The 17,346-nt window shown below is 44.0% G+C and overlaps 1 protein-coding gene across 1 annotated transcript in view; it reads right to left on the minus strand.

The window, feature by feature from the left end:
- The window catches only part of LOC148012681 (uncharacterized), a 131,518-nt gene that overhangs the window by 29,080 nt on the left and 85,092 nt on the right, over positions 1–17,346 (minus strand). The window contains exons 8-9 of the mRNA XM_087668745.1: positions 12,513–12,865; positions 12,228–12,293 (exon numbers count right to left, since the gene is read on the minus strand). Of these exons, the coding sequence (XP_087524871.1) occupies positions 12,228–12,293; positions 12,513–12,865 (419 nt within the window). The remainder of the gene's footprint in view (positions 1–12,227; positions 12,294–12,512; positions 12,866–17,346) is intronic.

The following is a 17,346-nucleotide window of genomic DNA, read 5'->3' on the forward strand; positions in this document are numbered from 1 at the left end:
ATCTTCTAATTGGCACTATGTTAATTTTCCAAGTTGCTGTCATGAACTAGCATCAACTCCCCTTCCTGTATAGCTCGTGGTCGAAGTCTGTGTCGCTTGTCAAACCTCTTCTTGTTCTTAATCCTTGCAATCTTCAGCTTTTTCATGATTGTCTCAATGTCTTCAGGCCTTCTTTCTAACTGTCTAATCCGTAGGACCAACAACTCTTCTCTAATCAAACCCTCTTCCCATGGTAGAACACTCCAAGTAACAATAGTCTCCTCAATAGGCATGATTGCCTGTTATCCATACATTAATTCGGCAAGCATATATCCTGTAACTGCACTATGAGTGGTGCTATCAACCCATAAAGCAAAGGATAACATTCTTGGCCGCTCTTTCATCCTGCCCTTGCATGACTTTGCTAATGCCTTAATGATTGGCTGATAATCTCTTTCACTTTTGCCATTTGCTTCACGATTGTAGGCTGAAGTTAAAACCAGCCTGATACCCAATTGTGAAAAGAAGTCATAAGCCTCATCTGCATCCAATTCTCCTCTATCTGCAACCACTTTACCAACACAACCATACCTGCAAAAGACTTCTTTCAATAAGAACTTGCAAACTGCTTGAGTAGTCTTTGTACTAAGAGCTCGACCTTCCACTTGATTTGTCAAGTCTTCTCGTACAAGCACAAGATATCTCATATTCCATAAACCTATAGGCATGGTAACCAAATCAACTATCCATTTGTAATGCATAGACAATGGATAGGTCGGTTGCAACCCATCTCTATGCTTTACCATGGAATACTTCTGACAGACACTGCATGATTCCACATAATGCTCCACATCTTTATACATGTTCTGCCACCACCAATACTTCTCTTTGATCTTGGCAAATGTGCCCCAAACTTCTCTATGTCTAGCCCATAAACTCTCATAAAGAGATTGGTCACTAAAGTTGCAGCTCTCGTCCATTGCACTACCGACCTGCCATCGTGGCCCCTGCTAACCCCCCGTTCCTCCTACCTGCCCCTCCATGTGGCGTGCTGCGTCTCTTCCTTCCGCTAGCTCTCCGCTCCATCGCGCTAGCTCTCCGCTCCCTCCATTTGCAGCAACACTCCCCCCCTCCGGCAATACAACAGTGTGATTGGTAGATTCTCAGTAGAGACGCACAATGAAAACCTCTGATCAAACGCCGGTGCATTTTGCGAGTGCCCCCAATCAAACACCTTACGTGTCGTCCTCTCTAAGGAACAGCTCTTAGCCGTCCATGCCATAAAGTTGAAGCTAAAAGAAACAACGATCTTTGGTCAGGTCATAGGACATTCCCCATCCAAGGCCTAGCTTCGGAATTGGCTTCACTCCATACTGAGCATTGGCACAGTGCAGATCATGGAGGCGATTCTCATGGGACAAAGGGATCTTCATGGTACGACTCATCTTGGCAGACACAGCCCGTGAGCTTATGGCCAGTTCACCCTATGCTTCCACAAAGGGCGTCATCTACATGGTTCCCTAGTACAATGGTTTCACAATGGAGACATTCGCACTCCATAACAGGTTCCTTAGACATCCGATCACCCTACTCTTCCTTGGACTGGCGGTAGAGTATCGCCAGTTAGTGGAGGACTTTGGACGAGTCTTTAGCACTGTCCTTCCCGCCTCCTTCGCGGATGCAGTGACGGCCGCAAGAGTCCCAAAGGTACGGGTAACATGAAAGAGATGAAGAATATACCACAGCTTCTGGAGATTGAGACAGGCGGACACTCCTTCAGACAGCAAGTTATTGTGACCGGGAAGCTAGGGTAGTGCCTGTGTTGCCATGACTTTGGGCATCAAGCAGCAAATTGCACGCACTTTGGAGCCAAGGCGGCTTCGCCAACATGCCCACAGGTGGACACGGACGGCTTTACACAAATCTAGAGACGACAGACAAGGAGACAGCCAAGGGAGCCGCAGTGAGCCCCTTGGACACAACCACGGCAGCAGGAAGCAGGAGGGCGAGCGTCTCCCCCCCCGCCAAGGAACCATGCGACCCTCCCCCTCCTCGTCCCACCCGGCAGGACTGTTGGGAATAAAGACCCTCCTGCCTTTAAATGTGCTCCGGTGTGTACACACCCTTAGCATTTGTACTTACACATATATATCTATCTAAAAACCTAAAGGTACTCTCGTCATTGTACCGAAAAATGTGCTCACTTTCTGCACTGCTCTATCTCACTCTCTTTGTCTCTCGCTGCGCGTAAAGACTGATTGTCTCGATCTTCATGCCTAACCTGTCACTACAAACTGGTATCAGAGCGGGCAAGACATAGCTCAGGTATTACAGAAGTCTCAGGTGGACTCGACAAGCTGCAGTCGACAATCGACAGGTGCAAAGAGCAATCGGGCGAAACACCAGCGGGCACCTGCTAGCGTGCGAACAGAACTGATGGGTCAACGTCAATCAGATGGGACCAACGCAGCAGTCAGGCAGCGCAAGTGGGACATTCGACGAACAGTCTGGTTCACAAGCCTGATGGGCTGCAGACGACCACACAAACGTCTACTCACTTGAGTGCCTTTAATTGCACATGTGTGACATTCAATAAGTCGATGTAGTCAGTGACTTAACCACAGTTGTCTTGGTTGGTCATAAATGATATTCTAATAAAAGAAAATTAGAACTCACAAGGAGAGTGTTAAGATACAACCTCCATGAAAAGACACCTAGAGCCAGCACCAGCCTAAGCATAGAAGAACAAAGAGATCATCTGATCAAGGCACGGTTGTCTAGGGAAGGGCTCTACCTATTGTGGTTTGGGAAACAAGAGCAGCAAGCAAAATCCCCCACTCAAAATCTTATAGAGCCAAATTTGGAAGAAGGATCTAATTTTGAGTAGTAAAAGACCAACTAGTTGCCTTGAAGTTCATGATTGATGAGAAATTTAAGACTACTTTCTTGCTTTGCACTCTACCAGAGAGTTGGGATACATTCAAGACTGCTATGAGCAATTCTAATGTAATCCTTTTGTATGCTGATGTAGAGAGTGCTCTACTCATGGAAGAAATGAATCGGCAGAACAATGCATCCAGTAAGTCTTCTAGTGCTTTGCATACTAGGGGCAAATCACAGCACAAAGGCAAATATGATAGCAAGGGATGCAATAAATCACGTGGCAAAGATGTTGAATGCCATCATTGTGGCAAGAATGGTCACTTTAAACGTGACTGCTACAAATGGAAAAGAGAGAACGGAAACGGCAAGAAGACAAATGATAGCAAGGAAGAGAAGAAGGACAGTCAACCTAAGAAGAGCAGTGTAAAAATTGAAGAGGTGAATCTAGTCACTCATCTGTAAGGGATCTAGAGTGATTGCCAGAGGTTGCAAGAGTCATACTTTGTATCCACTTCATGTATCTAGTGTGTGTGACCATGTTGTTGCTGTGACCGAGCAGCCAAGTGTTTCTTTGCAGCATGGCTGGTTGGGACACATGAGTCAAACAGGAATGAAAGTGCTTTCTCGTTTGGGTTACTTGCCTTGTCTTCGTTATGCTGATTTTGAGCATTGTGATCATTATATTGATGGTACACATACACAAACGTCTCATAAAAAGTCTCTTTCTTTGAAATCTTCTCCTCTAGAGTTAGTACATTCAAATCTATGTCAGATATCAAGATTATCGTTAGGGGAAAAGAAATATTTTGTCACCTTTGTCGATGATGCTATACAAAAGGTATGGGTTTATCCTATTCGTAGCAAGGATAAAGTGCTTGACAAGTTCAAAATATTCTTGGCATTGGCTGAAAATTAAACAGATAAGACACTTAAGTGTCTTTGCTCTAACAATGGTGGAGAATATGTGTCCAAGGCATTTCAGGCATTTTTTGGCAGCAAAGAGATAAAGAAAGAGCTCACTGCCCCTCATAATCCACCCCGAAACGGAGTTGCAGAGCGTATGAATCAAACCACACAAGATAACGTCCGTACGATATTGTCTCACGCTGCATTACCCCATGGTTTTTGGGTAGAGGCTGTTATGACAGCAGTTCACTTAATTGATCGGTCACCAAACAGGTCTTTGGAGAGGGAAAAGGAGGGGGGGGGGGGGGGGGGGGGGGGGGGGAAGGAGTTCCCCAAGAAGCATGGTCGAGCAAGCCACCTTCATATGCTCACCTGAAAGTGTTTGGCTACGAAGCTTTTATGCACATTCGTAAAGAAAAACGCAACAAACTTGAGCCAAAGTCCTGTAAATGCATTTTCCTAGGATATGGTGACGAGGGTGAAATGGGGTATAAATTGTGGGATCTCGAGAAAAGGACAGTAGTACGCAGCAATGACATTATCTTCCGGGAAGATCGCATGCATAAACAGCCCGAAAAGACTGAGAAGGTCCGTAGGATTGTATTCTGGAAAGAAATACCTTTTGAACAGTAAAATGTGCCCGCTGTACAGCAGCAAATACCTGCTGTAAATGAACCTATAAATGCAGAAAATGATGCTGGAAATGATCAGCCAGCTATTGCCCATGATAATGAGCCACCACATGTACAGGAACAGCCAGGACAGCAAGTTGTTAATGCTGATTTGCAGGCTGAAATGCCAGGACAGCATACTGAAAATGGAAATTTGCAGGAACAGCCAACAAACAATTATCATTGGATTAGGAGATCGTCTAGGGCTACTAGACAACCTGACAAATTTGTTCTTGGTGCAAATAATGTGGCTGATTATGCCATGTTGACAGACTGTGGTGAACCGTCTTGCTTCAAGGAAGCAATGGATAGACAGGACAGCAAGAAATGGTATAAAGCCATGTTGTCAGAGATGGAATCTCTTGAAAAAAATGGCACTTGGGACTAGGGCCAATTACCTAAAAGGCAGAAAACCCTTCCATGCAAATGGGTTTACAAGATGAAGGTCACTTCTGGTTTCTCACCGAAGTACAAAGCAAGATTGGTTGCAAAGGGATACAAGCAGGAGCATGGAATTGACTTTAATGAGATTTTCTCTCCTGTAGTCAAGATGACTACATTAAGAATCATTTTGGGCTTGGTTGCAGTTGAGAATATGGAACTCATACAGATGGATGTAAAGACTGCATTTTAACATGGTGATCTGCATGAAGACATATATATGCAACAGACTGAAGGGTTTGTGGAAAAAAGGAAAGAGAAGATGGTATGTAAACTCAAAAAGAGTTTGTATGGGCTGAAACAAGCACCAAGAGAATGGTATCATAAGTTTGATACATTCATGCAGTCTCAAGGCTTTCATAGAAGTCAAGTGAATCACTGCTTGTACACTAAGAAGACAGCAGATGGCAGCCTGATTATCTTGGTTTTGTATGTTGATGATATAGTGATTTCTGGCAGGGATACTCATGCCTTGGACTCACTAAAGCAAAGTCTTCATGGCAGCTTTGACATGAAGCATCTTGGTGATGCAAATCACATTCTTGGCAAGCGAATACTCAGAGATAGGTCAAAAGGATCACTCTATCTATCTCAACAAGAGTATATCTCCAAGATTTTGCAATGTTTCAATATGGAGGGGAGGGAAACAATTGGGGTTTCATTGCCTCCATATGTGAAACTCAGTGAAGAGGACAGCCCTACATCTGATGATGAGAAGGCTGAAATGGCCAAGATACCATATGCTTCAGCTGTTGGTAGTTTGATGTATACTATGGTGGCTACATGTCCTGACATTGCCTTTATAGTGGGAGTGGTTAGCAGATACATGGCAACCCCTGGCAAGAAGCATTGGGATGCAGTGAAAGGTATTATGAGATACCTCAAAGGCACAAAGGAGTTGTGGACCTGCTTTGGGAAGCAGAAGGCATCTATTGTTGGCTTAACAAATGCTGACTATGTTGGTCACGCGGATTGCAGGAAGTCCACTTCTGGGTATGTGTTTACTTTCACAGGAGGAGCAGTCTCTTGGAACTCCAAACTACAAAAGTGTGTTGCATTGTCTACTACAGAGGCAGTATATGTGGGTGCCACTGAGGCATGCAAGGAGCCTTTATGGCTTTAATGTCTGGTGGGAAAACTTGGCATCATAGAGTTACCTATTCTCCATTATGATAGTCAGAGTGCTATCATGCTAGTACGGAATCCTGTCTTTCATGCAAAGACAACACATACAGGTGAAGTATCGCTTCATTAGAGATGTACTTGACAGCAAGAGCATTGAGCTTGTCAAAGTATTTACAAATGATAATCCTATAGACCTTCTCACGACGGGTCTTCCAACAGAGCGGTTTGCTCATTGCCGATAGATGATGGGAGTTAGATAGATATATGTATTTCAGCTTTGTACATACCTAGACTTAGCTGATTCTTTTCTCCTCTGAACGCACATTGCCTTTAGGTGGGAGGTTGTTGGAAATAAAGGCCCTTGTGCCTTCAAAATGTGCTTGGGTGTGAGCACACCCTTAGCACTTGTACTTACACATATATACCTATCTAAAAACCTAAAGGTACTCTTGTCATTGTACCTAAAAATGTGCTCACTCTCTACTCTGCTCTCTCTCTCACTCTCTCTGTCTCTCGCTGCGCGTAAAGACTGACTATCACGATCTTCGTGCATAACCCGTCACTACAAGGACAACAAGCCTCCACCTCCACCTCCACCTCCCACGGAGGCGTCACAAGCCACCTCACCCAAGGGCCCGCATCCCCCCCACCCTCCCCTCGCGGATCAGTCTCCCTGATCCCCACCTAGTAAACGTGACCCCCCCCCCCCCCCCCCCCCCCCAAGGAGATGAGGAGCCCTATACGCCGACATCCTCCACTCACCAGTAATCTAGCCCTTCTTCCCCCCCCCCCCCCCCCCAACCCGAGGCAGGCACTGTTGCTGCCACAGAAGTTTTTTTGCAATGATCCGTGGTCTTACCTAATAGTTGTGGAGCACGGAGAGTTCCCACTACCTCTGGAGGTGGGAATCTTCATGGTATGCAAGTCAAGCAGCGGCAAGGTTCATCTACTAGCACCACCGGATGGACCAAACTATGCGTTCTTCCTTTAGACCTCTCATACAAGAGACTGGACGATGACACAGATAGAGGAGGAGATGAAGATTCAGGTGGTAGATCACATCTCCCAATGGATGGAAGAAGGAGGATTAGCACTCTTCTCCCAACAGTGGCCAGGTTGTATGATGGACATAAATTGGTGGGCTGGAGCTGAGGTCCCACATCTGAGCATTATCTTTCGAGCCCCTCCGCAGTGGAGAGCTCTAATGGATGTGATCGAGTGGCCCCTAGCACAAGCAGCCTGTTTCTATCAATGTACAGAGTCACATCTCTCAGCCTAGCTAATAGATGCTCTGGTGGTACCACCAAGTGCATCTATCACCCCCATGTTCCGGCCAAGGGCTACCATGGGGAAATGGAGTTCACCGTCCAGGCCTGCAACAAAACATATCCGCATGCTCCATAGCACTTCTTCTTCGTCAGCAGCTTCCACATCGAACAAATGCATGTTCAATCAGCCGCATAGGTTTCCGTATGAGTTTACATCTTGCATCCTGGAATGTGAACAACCTCCACTATAGTGAGGCACGTGGTTCCAAGAAGTTGATTATTCGGCAGGAGCTGCAACCTGCCCTCACCGAACGGATCGACATCTTGCTTCTGCAAAAACACAAGCTCACTCCCGCCCAGGCCCAACAGGTAGGAAAGGTACTTCTAGGCAGTTTACACACTTACTAAGAACACAGCATCGGTGCCCACGGCAGGAGTGGAGGCATATACACCTCTATTGGCCCAAGCCTCACCGCTTGCGTACGAGACCACAAGATGATTGTGACAGGGAGGATTCTATGGATTAGATTGGACATTGGAGACTCATGCCTAGAAGTCCTCAATGTCTATGCCCCTACTGAGGTTAGGACACGCAGCAAGTTCTGGGTGGAGATCGCAATAGGACTCCCAAAGGTGGACTCCTGGATTGTTGGAAGAGATTTCAACAACTAGAAGGCCTTAGAAGACCAACAAGGCAGAGGCAGAAACTACCAAAGCATGGCTAGGGAGGAGTAGGAGGCATGGGAGGTCTTCCTACTGGTAGTAGGAGCATGCAATGCTTGGAGAGACCCTGCTTTCCACAGGAGGGAGAGATCACTGGACTTCTCTTGGGGATACAAGTGGCTAGGCATAGTTTTGCTAGAGCGGCTAGACATGTTTTATGTGGGAGAGTGGGGGTGCTCTCGCAGAGGCTAAGTAGGGCAGTTGGCAAGCACCACTTTGTCTAATCATTGCTCGGTTCTCCTAACACTTGATGCCCCAGCCACTGCCCTAGACACACGATCCTGTTGGATCCCTGACTCGACCTTCAGGAGGGAGGAGGTAAAGAGACAGATTGGGCAGATTTACACTAGGGAGTAGGGCAAGAGGGACCGGATCGCAAAGGACATTGCAAAGGCCCTAGCAACAAATCTAGGAGGAGAGAGCACTCCAGTGGGACCTAGCAGCCACACAGACTCCTACAGAAGGCACCAAGGGATCCCATCCTCCACGCACAGGAGGTGTGCGCATGAGCGGCCCTCGCTGGCCTAGAGGACAGGCGCTCGAAGTTTTCATTCCACACCTTAGCAGCCTTTTCGGCATGGAAGGGAGACACGATGTGCAGGGAGTTCTTCCAAGTGCATTAGCCCCGCACCTTAGGAGAATAGATACATAGCCTCCAGGATCACTATGAGAGGATCCGCTCTAGCCCAGATGAGGTGATAGAGATTGCCACTAACTACTACAAACGCCTTTTCCAGCAAGAGACAATCTCAGCCAAAGAGGACAGTGATGTAGACAGCAAGTCTCGAATCACATCCCGTCCCTCCTCATAGAGGAGATGGGAGGCTCCCTTCTAGACCCCTTCATAGAGAAGGAACTAGAGGAGGCTTTCCATGCACAGGACGGGATGAAATGCCCCGGAGAGAATGGCCTTTTGCAAGGCCTTATTCACTACCTATTGGGAGGTGGTGAAGGACCCCTACTGTTCATCTTCCAGGAGATCTTCAGTTCAAGACGGATGCCAAGGAGTCTATCGACAGGTCATATCAGTCTCCTCCCCAAGGGGGAGAGACCGGTTGGAGCTATCCCAGTGGAGACCAATCACCTTGTTGTCAATGGCATATAAGGCACTGGCTAAGATGATTGGTAGGCAACTCCGCCCTATGCTTCCAGACATCATTCATGACACACAAACAGGCTTTGTCCAAGATAGGAGCATCCTAGACAATGTCTTCACCTTCTTTGAGGCGACAGAGTGGCCCCAGCACAGTGGTCAAGGATTAAAGATACTACTCCTGGATTTTGAGAAAGCCTATGACAAGGTTGACTGGGACTTCTTAGAGGGCACCATGGTGAGGTTGGCACTCGTAGTATTTTTAATTTGTCTCCTTGATCTCTCTCTTTAGATTTCTTTCTTTGCAATTGTCTGCATACTCGTTGTCTTTTACATGGCGTCCACCACAGCGTCCTTCTCATTCCATAAACTCTTGCACCATGTAAGGGTTGGTTATAGGGTTGCCTGCTTTTAGAGTTGCAAAATTTCATAAAGTGTGTAAAGCATGTTCATTTGGTAAGTAGGCATATCTCTGTGTCAGACTTGAAGAAGTTTGATTGTATTATATATGTTCATGTACCGAATAAGTTATGAAAGAAACTTGATCCAAAGGCTGAAAAATGTATTTTTATTGGATACTTCTTAGAGCAAAAAAAATATCGTTGTTTTAATTATGTCACGAGTTCAGAGTGAGAGCAAGAATATTATTTTTTATGAAATGAGCAGTTGATATGCATCTAGTGGTAATGCATTGGATGATGATCATGATCATGATCATGATAGTTATATGCAGAAAGAAAAACAAAAATCATGGAGTCTTAGTGAATCAAAAACATCATCTTGTACTACATCTACAATTAGCCCTTAGTCTAGGAAACTAAAAAGCAACCCCATGTCTTCAAGTGTATATTTTAGTGTTACAAGTAAAGATAGGAAAAAAAAAGTATCGAATGGTAATGATGCATCTACTAGTCCTTTGGGTTTTGATGGAGATTGCAATGGTTCAGAGAGTTTGGATGATGAGCTTAGTATTCCTTCAATCAGAACACCAAATTTACAGAGAGCACATATGGTAATATAAGAGTCCACTGAGTCATCCAGTGGTAGGCAGGTCTAGCACGGTCAAATACCTTCTTAAAAGATTTGGTTTTGAAGGTTATGCAGCTCATGATTATGCTTATATGATAAAGGTGGTTGAGAATGTTGAGCCTACTTATTTTAAGGATGCTACTAGTTATACTCACTAAAATGTAGCTATGGATAAGGAGATGACTGCATAATAGACCAATAAGACTTGGGATCTAGTACAATTACCTAAGGGTAACAAAGCTATTGGCTATAAAAGGATCTACAAAGTTACACAAAATACCATGTAAATAATACTTTCTTACATGGTGAATTTTAAGAAGAGGTATATATGGAGCAACCAATAGGTTATGAGAATTTAGAGCATCCCACAAATGTGTGCAGGTTAAAGGTACTCTATGGACTAAAGCAAACACCTAGAGCATAGTCGAATAATATCAGAGAGTATCTTACCAACATTGGCTTTTATATTTCTGATATTGATCGCTCACTTTATGTGAGAAAGGAAGGTGCAGGCTTCATCGTCATAATCATCTATGTGGATGACTCGATTATTATAAGTGACATTGACACTGAAATTCTTAAAATCAAGGATCTTTTGAAGAAGAAGTCTGAGATTAAGAACTTGGATAAGTTGAGGCATTTTCTTGGTATTAAGGTGATCAAGTGTGATGATGGTATATGGCTATCCCGAAGACAGTATGGCTTGGATATGTTGTCCAAGTATGGTATGATAGCGTATAAGTCTCTTTCAATACCGTCAAAGTAAAATGTGAAGTTGAGTGTTGATATTGAAGATGAAATAGAAGACCCTACTATATTCAAGAGGATAGTAGGGAGTCTGATTTACATGAGTATCACAAGGCCAAACTTGAGTTATGTTATTGGTCTTGTCAATCAATTTATATAAATACCTAGAAAGCCTCATTTGGATGCAGCTAGACGCATATTGAGATATATGAAGTTTTTTGTATTATAGATTTTTTTATGAGACACGTAAAAATATAAAAATATCTTGATACACAAATGCAGATCAAGTTGGTAGTATGTATAACAAAAGCTGACATAAGATCTACCAACGGATTCATGTTTTTCCTTACTAGTGCAACGTTTACATGTAATAGCAAAAAGAAACCTACAATTTTTTTATTATCATTCACTATGACAACATGAGCAACATACTATTAGCTAGGAACCCAATATTCCATGCTAGGACAAAACACATTGAGGAGTATTACCACTTTGTAAGAGAGGTTGTACTTGCAGAAGAGATTGACTTGGTATATATCAAAACACAAGATCAGATAGCTTACATTTTCACAAAGGTATTGGATACAAAGAAGCTTCAAAAATTTCAAATCTTACTTATAGTTAAAAAGATACAATTGAGCTGGAGGAGTGTTGAGTTGGCAAGCTCAACACGTGGAAACATTGATGGATCGCCTGGTTAGATTGGTCCGCAAGTCTACACTTAGCATGTCGGTAGTCATTGTGATCCTTACATAACTACTAACTTATCACTTATTATATTTGATCTGTTACACCTACCGACAACTGGCATAGTTATCGCACCAATCGATTAGTATAGTCAATTATACACTATTTGAATTAATAGGCCACTTTCATTTATGTTTGTATCTTTATCTATACTTTGTGTACATTGTATTGTGTGAAAGAAAAAGAAAAAACTAGCAAGAAAACATTTTGCCTCCATCTCTCTACTTGTGTTCTTAAGTGAGCTTCCTCTTGTGTGTATGGGGTGTGTTTGGCGTAGCAACTCAAGCATATCCTCCCACCATACAATTCGTGATAGGTTTGAAGGAAGATTCACCAAAACAAACACAAGTACTACATTATTCTCTTATTGAACTATATGTATGCTTGAGTGATGCAATTAAATGAACACAATACATCATTCATTGCACATGCAACAAGTCAAGGTAATGGTAGCTTTTTATCACCAACTTGTACTCTATCCATCTGTAATTGAGTTTACATACTCTTGAAGGAAAGGGCAACAACTAAGAACACTCGTTTCTTTCACAGGTGGGGGACCAACTACCAACATACTAAATTAAAGGGAGATATTTAAACCATTTCTGAAATACACACCTCAGACCTGGGCCTCATTATTGGCTGCATGTACACAAAGGTTGTGTTGGAGACTCTTCCTTTGAGCTGCCATAAAATAGACAATGGACATAAAAAATCATATTCAGTGTCCATAACATTTGAACAAGTTGGAGTTGCAACTCTTGCTTGAAAACCACCATAGCTATTTTTCAGACATGGGGCCTGACACACAGCCAAAGTCATCTACATGCCTTCTAAAAACACCTATACACATCACCTGACATTCAAATACATGCTGAATGTGCATGATGCAAGTATCTTTACCTGCCATGACTGATCAACCAGAGAAACTAGATCATATAAAGCTGGCTGATCGTCTGAAATTTTCCGTGATCCTGTTTGAGGATCAATTGCTATTGGCCCCGTGCATCCTGTGAAGCTGGGAGTTCCAATTCCAGATCCCTTCAGGGCCGACAGCACAGATGAAGAATTCACTGGTACACTCGCATTCAGAAGGGCATCCACAATCTCAAAAAACAGAGTAACTGTGTCAATTAGATGGGTTACATATGACCGAGACATGTTTCCACCCATCAATGGCAGACCTGGATATGCTTTTCCTTTCCAGTAATCAAAGAACTTTTGGCATTGAGGAGTCATGATGTAGTCTCCACCACCTGCATTCAATTTCAAATAAGATCAAATATAAGAAGTACACAGTGACTTGTGCTTAGCTAGTTTACTCATCCTAAAGATTAACTATTCTACTGCATCTTTGAATATGTTGTTTTGCATAAGCCAAATTCATTTCAAGTTTTAATGTATTGACATAAGGTCTTGTACTCAACCATCACACATACGATATATATATCAATCATTACTGATGCGAATAATGAGCTTCGCTTTCATATGAATACATATGCAATTGACATATGCAATCAGAACTTAGACCAAAGAACAGGACGCTTGGCTGCACAGGCAGGCTTTTTACAAAATTACATATCAAACTGGAACTCAGTGGTTTTTCAAATTCCATCCCACCAGTCCATTGAAGGGATGAGAGGTTTTCAAGGATAAAGGATCATTTCAACTTGCTAATCCTTCAGTTCCTTTGTGTCTCTAAAAACTGCACTGGCCACCTTTGCCAATATTCTCATTTCTCTGAACGCCATCCAATCTGCATTCTGAAAACTTGTGTTGGCAAATGCATATGCTCAAACAAGAGGAATTAGACTGGAAAAACAAGATTTTTTTACTACGTCCTGAAGAGAATACTGAAATTTGAGCACCGCATATGAATGCAAGCCCATAGAGCCCTTACAATGCTTGTGCCTAGCTTTCCAAATTCACCAAGCTGCAATGATTTTCCAACACCCATCCAGCTTGACCCAAACATGTGTTCCTACTCAGAGAACCCAAGACAATGACAGTGGAAGATACATATAGAACTAGCCAACTGATACTATTCTGTTACCAGATTCCCTGTGAGTGATAGCCAACTGATACTATTTTGTTACCAGCTTCCCAGTGAGTGACTCACTGTCATGCCATGGCATCCCTGGGTAAAGCAATCTAATTTACACATTCAGAAGTCTAAATAAGGTTTACAAAAGTGAACCATTACCAAGGGGGAGTAAAGGTTCAACACCCTAAACCTAAACCTAAACCTAAACTGTATAGAATGCAGGATTGAGGTCATGCAAGGGGTCACCACAATCATTTGCTGAGGATCCATATAACTGGTTGCACTGAGTTATTCCCAACTAGAACAAAGCAAAGGTTTGCAATTCTCAACTCCCTGAATTGTATGTTTTACTATTAGAATTTCATATGAATGTTTTTTTGTCAGGTATGTTGGGTTTTACTCACGCCTACACTCACACAAGAGTGTCATTGATCCGCACGTAGGAGACTAGGGCCCTTTTTACTGTTTGTAAGAGAGGTTTTTTCCCCCAATTACATTATTCTTCATTTGTGTACTAATGTTACACAATTTGGTCACTTTATCACATATTACACACTTCTTTGTGTGAACACATCTTAAGCCACTTACACAACCCTAAAGTCTAAGGGTTGTAATTTCTACTTTGAGTCACACGCACAAGTGGTATCAAGCTAAGCTGAGTTGCTTGCTGCCATCTCTACACACAAGTGGTATCAAAGCAAGGTTCACCCGGCAGCCACATTCACCCCTGCCAGGCAGCTGCCTCAGCTCCACCTCCCTATTGCAGCCTGCAAGCCGCCCTGCAGCTTGCACCACCCGCCAGCCCATCCTCATTGCACCCCCTAGTACGCCCACCTATTGCAGCGGCCACCACCCTGTCCACCAGGCTGCACCACCTGCAGCCAGACTGCACTGCCGACCAGTCCCGCCCGCAGCGCTGCCAGTTCGTCCACCTCCAGCAACTCTGCCTGCCTGTGAGCAGCTCCACCAGTCGTGACACCTCAACAGCTCCGACTGCCATGTCAATGTTCACTGGGCTTGTCCTCAGCTGCCACAAGTATATTTGATTATTTTATTCAGAATATTAGAGCCAAAGCAAAGGGCTCTTACAGGGAAAGGTCAATTTCTGCTTCAGCAAGTGCTTCAGTGCACAAATGCAGAAATTTGTTGGCCTTTGGGTCAGTAAATTTGGGGCTTTTGTATTTTTGGCAGACATTCGCATATGTACTCAAGTTTGAATCTGAAATTGACTTAAATATTGCACATTGGACGGTCAAGTTTTGGGGCTTAAATGCTTTTAGTGCTGCTGAGCACTTTTCTTGCATTGTGCAGCATGTTGCTTGCTGAAATCTGAGAAATTTTCAGCACATTGAGACAGTAGTGGTCAAGTGTGACATGATTTAGTTTATTACAGCTTGGCATTTACTATCATCTCTAGAAATTTACTGATTTCCAGGTCAGGCCAGCTTTTGTTATCCCCCTTGTGCATTTAGAGAGTGGCATTTATCATGGCAAATCAAGGACACAGTGATGTCTTCACTTATGTATCAAAAGAGGATAGATTGGATGGCAACAACTATTCTCTGTGATCCTTCATGATGAAGAATGTGCTTGTTGCAAAAAATCTTGGGATTGTGTGGGGAAGAAGTCCATCCAGGTGATATGGCTCCTACTACTCCTCCACAAGGAGACCATGGTCAAAGGCAAGCTCCCATTCAGCCACCACCCAAAAGAACAACTGCATAGAAGGCTTGGGACACTAGGGATGCCCAAGCATTGTCACTTATTGCATTGGCAATTCAGCAGTCTATAATCCTGCATATCCAGTCTGTTGCTACTTGAAAGGGAGCGATGGATCGAAGGTTGGACTCAAGAGCTATGGCGGGAGAGCAAGAGCAAGAAAGGGAGAGACTAGAAATGGGAACTCCAACAGTCACAATGTGTGACCGGGCCTTCCTTTATTCAAACTGTCACTAAAAGAATAAAGAATAAAGTGACGGTGGCGGGCGCCCGCCACCTGCAGTGTGCAATGGCGGTGACTGTCAGTGTAGTAATACACGGGCGGCTAGGCAGAGGCGCCTTTACCCCCAACAACCTCCCACTTAAAGACGAATCTGCCCCAGTGAGGAGTGAAAAGAAAAATAAAAAAGACAGTACAACATGTACACATGTACAATAGGATGAGGAAAGACGTCATCTTATCCGACGCCCATCACCCTCCTGAGGAAGGCAAAGCACTCTGTAGAGAGGCTTTTCGTGAGCATATCTGCAAGATTCTAGTCAGTCGAGATCTTGACAAGATCAACAGACTTGTCCTCAACGACCCCACGTATGAAGTGATACCTCACCTCAATGTGTTTCGTCTTCGCATGGAAGACCGTATTCTTGGCTAACTGAATAGCACTCGTAGAATCCGAATGCAGTGTAGGGATAGCAACAATACCAAGGTCAGCAACTAAACGACCCAACCAATGGCCTCCTTGCAAGCCTTAGTGGCTGCAACATACTCGGCCTCTGTAGTAGAAAGGACCATGCATTTCTGCACCCTGGACATCCAAGAAACAGCACCTCCAGCATAGGTGAATACATACCCGGAAGTGGACTTCCTACTATCTGCATGTCCTGCATAATCAGAGTCAGTGTAACCCACGACTTCTGTATCCTGGCTGCCATAGCATATGCACATATCTGCAGTGCTCTTCAGATACCTCATGATACCCTTCACGGCATCCCAATGCTTCTTGTCAGGTGTAGCCATATAGTGTGCCACAATACCAACTGCAAAGGCAATATCTGGACGAGTGGCTATCATGGCATACATAAGACTGCCCACTACGGATGCATAGGGAATCTTAGCTATCTCGGCCTTCTGCTCTTCTGTCTATGGACAATCAGCCTGTGATACCTTCACATAAGAAGGCAATGGACAGCCAGTAGGCTTTACGTCCTGCATACGGAAGCGCTCAAGGACTTTATGAATGTCCTCCCTCTGTGATAAGTAGAGAAGTCCCTGATGCCTGTCACGTGCAATGCGCATACCAAGTATGTGAGCGGCCTGTCCCAGATCTTTCATCCCAAAGCTCTTCTTGAGATGAGCCTTAAGACCATCTAGCTCATCATGAGCTTTCCCTACTATCAACATATCATCCACATAGAGTACCAAAATCAATAAAGAACCATCACGAGCTTTCTTTGTGTAAAGACACGGATCCATAACACTCCAGCTGTAGCCCTGTGACTGCATAAAGGCATTAAACTTATGATACCACTCCCTAGGTGCCTGTTTCAAGCCATAAAGACTTTTCTTCAATTTGCACACTAGGTGCTTCCTGCCAGGTTCTACAATGCCCTTAGGTTGCTCCATATAAATCTCATCATGCAAGTCCCCATGTAAGAAAGCCGTCTTAACATCCATCTGGTATAAATCCAAGTCAAGCTGAGCAACCAAAGCCAAGTCTAAGCGCAGGGTGGTCATCTTAACCACAGGAGAAAAAACCTCATCAAAGTCCACACCATGCTCATGCTTAAAACCCTTTGCTACCAATCTAGCCTTGTATGACGGCTTGGGGTGTCCAAGGGTACTTTTCAGCTTATACACCCACTTGCATGGCAAAGCCTTCCTGCCTGTAGACAAGAAAACCAAATCCCAAGTGTCATTCTTATACAAGAAGTGTATCTCAGAATGCATAGCCCTCTCCCAGGAGTGACTGTCAC

The sequence above is a fragment of the Lygodium microphyllum genome, chromosome 27 (genome assembly GCF_053477565.2).
Source record: "Lygodium microphyllum isolate KBCC chromosome 27, Lygodium_microphyllum_v1.1.10, whole genome shotgun sequence".
Lineage (NCBI taxonomy): Eukaryota > Viridiplantae > Streptophyta > Polypodiopsida > Schizaeales > Lygodiaceae > Lygodium > Lygodium microphyllum.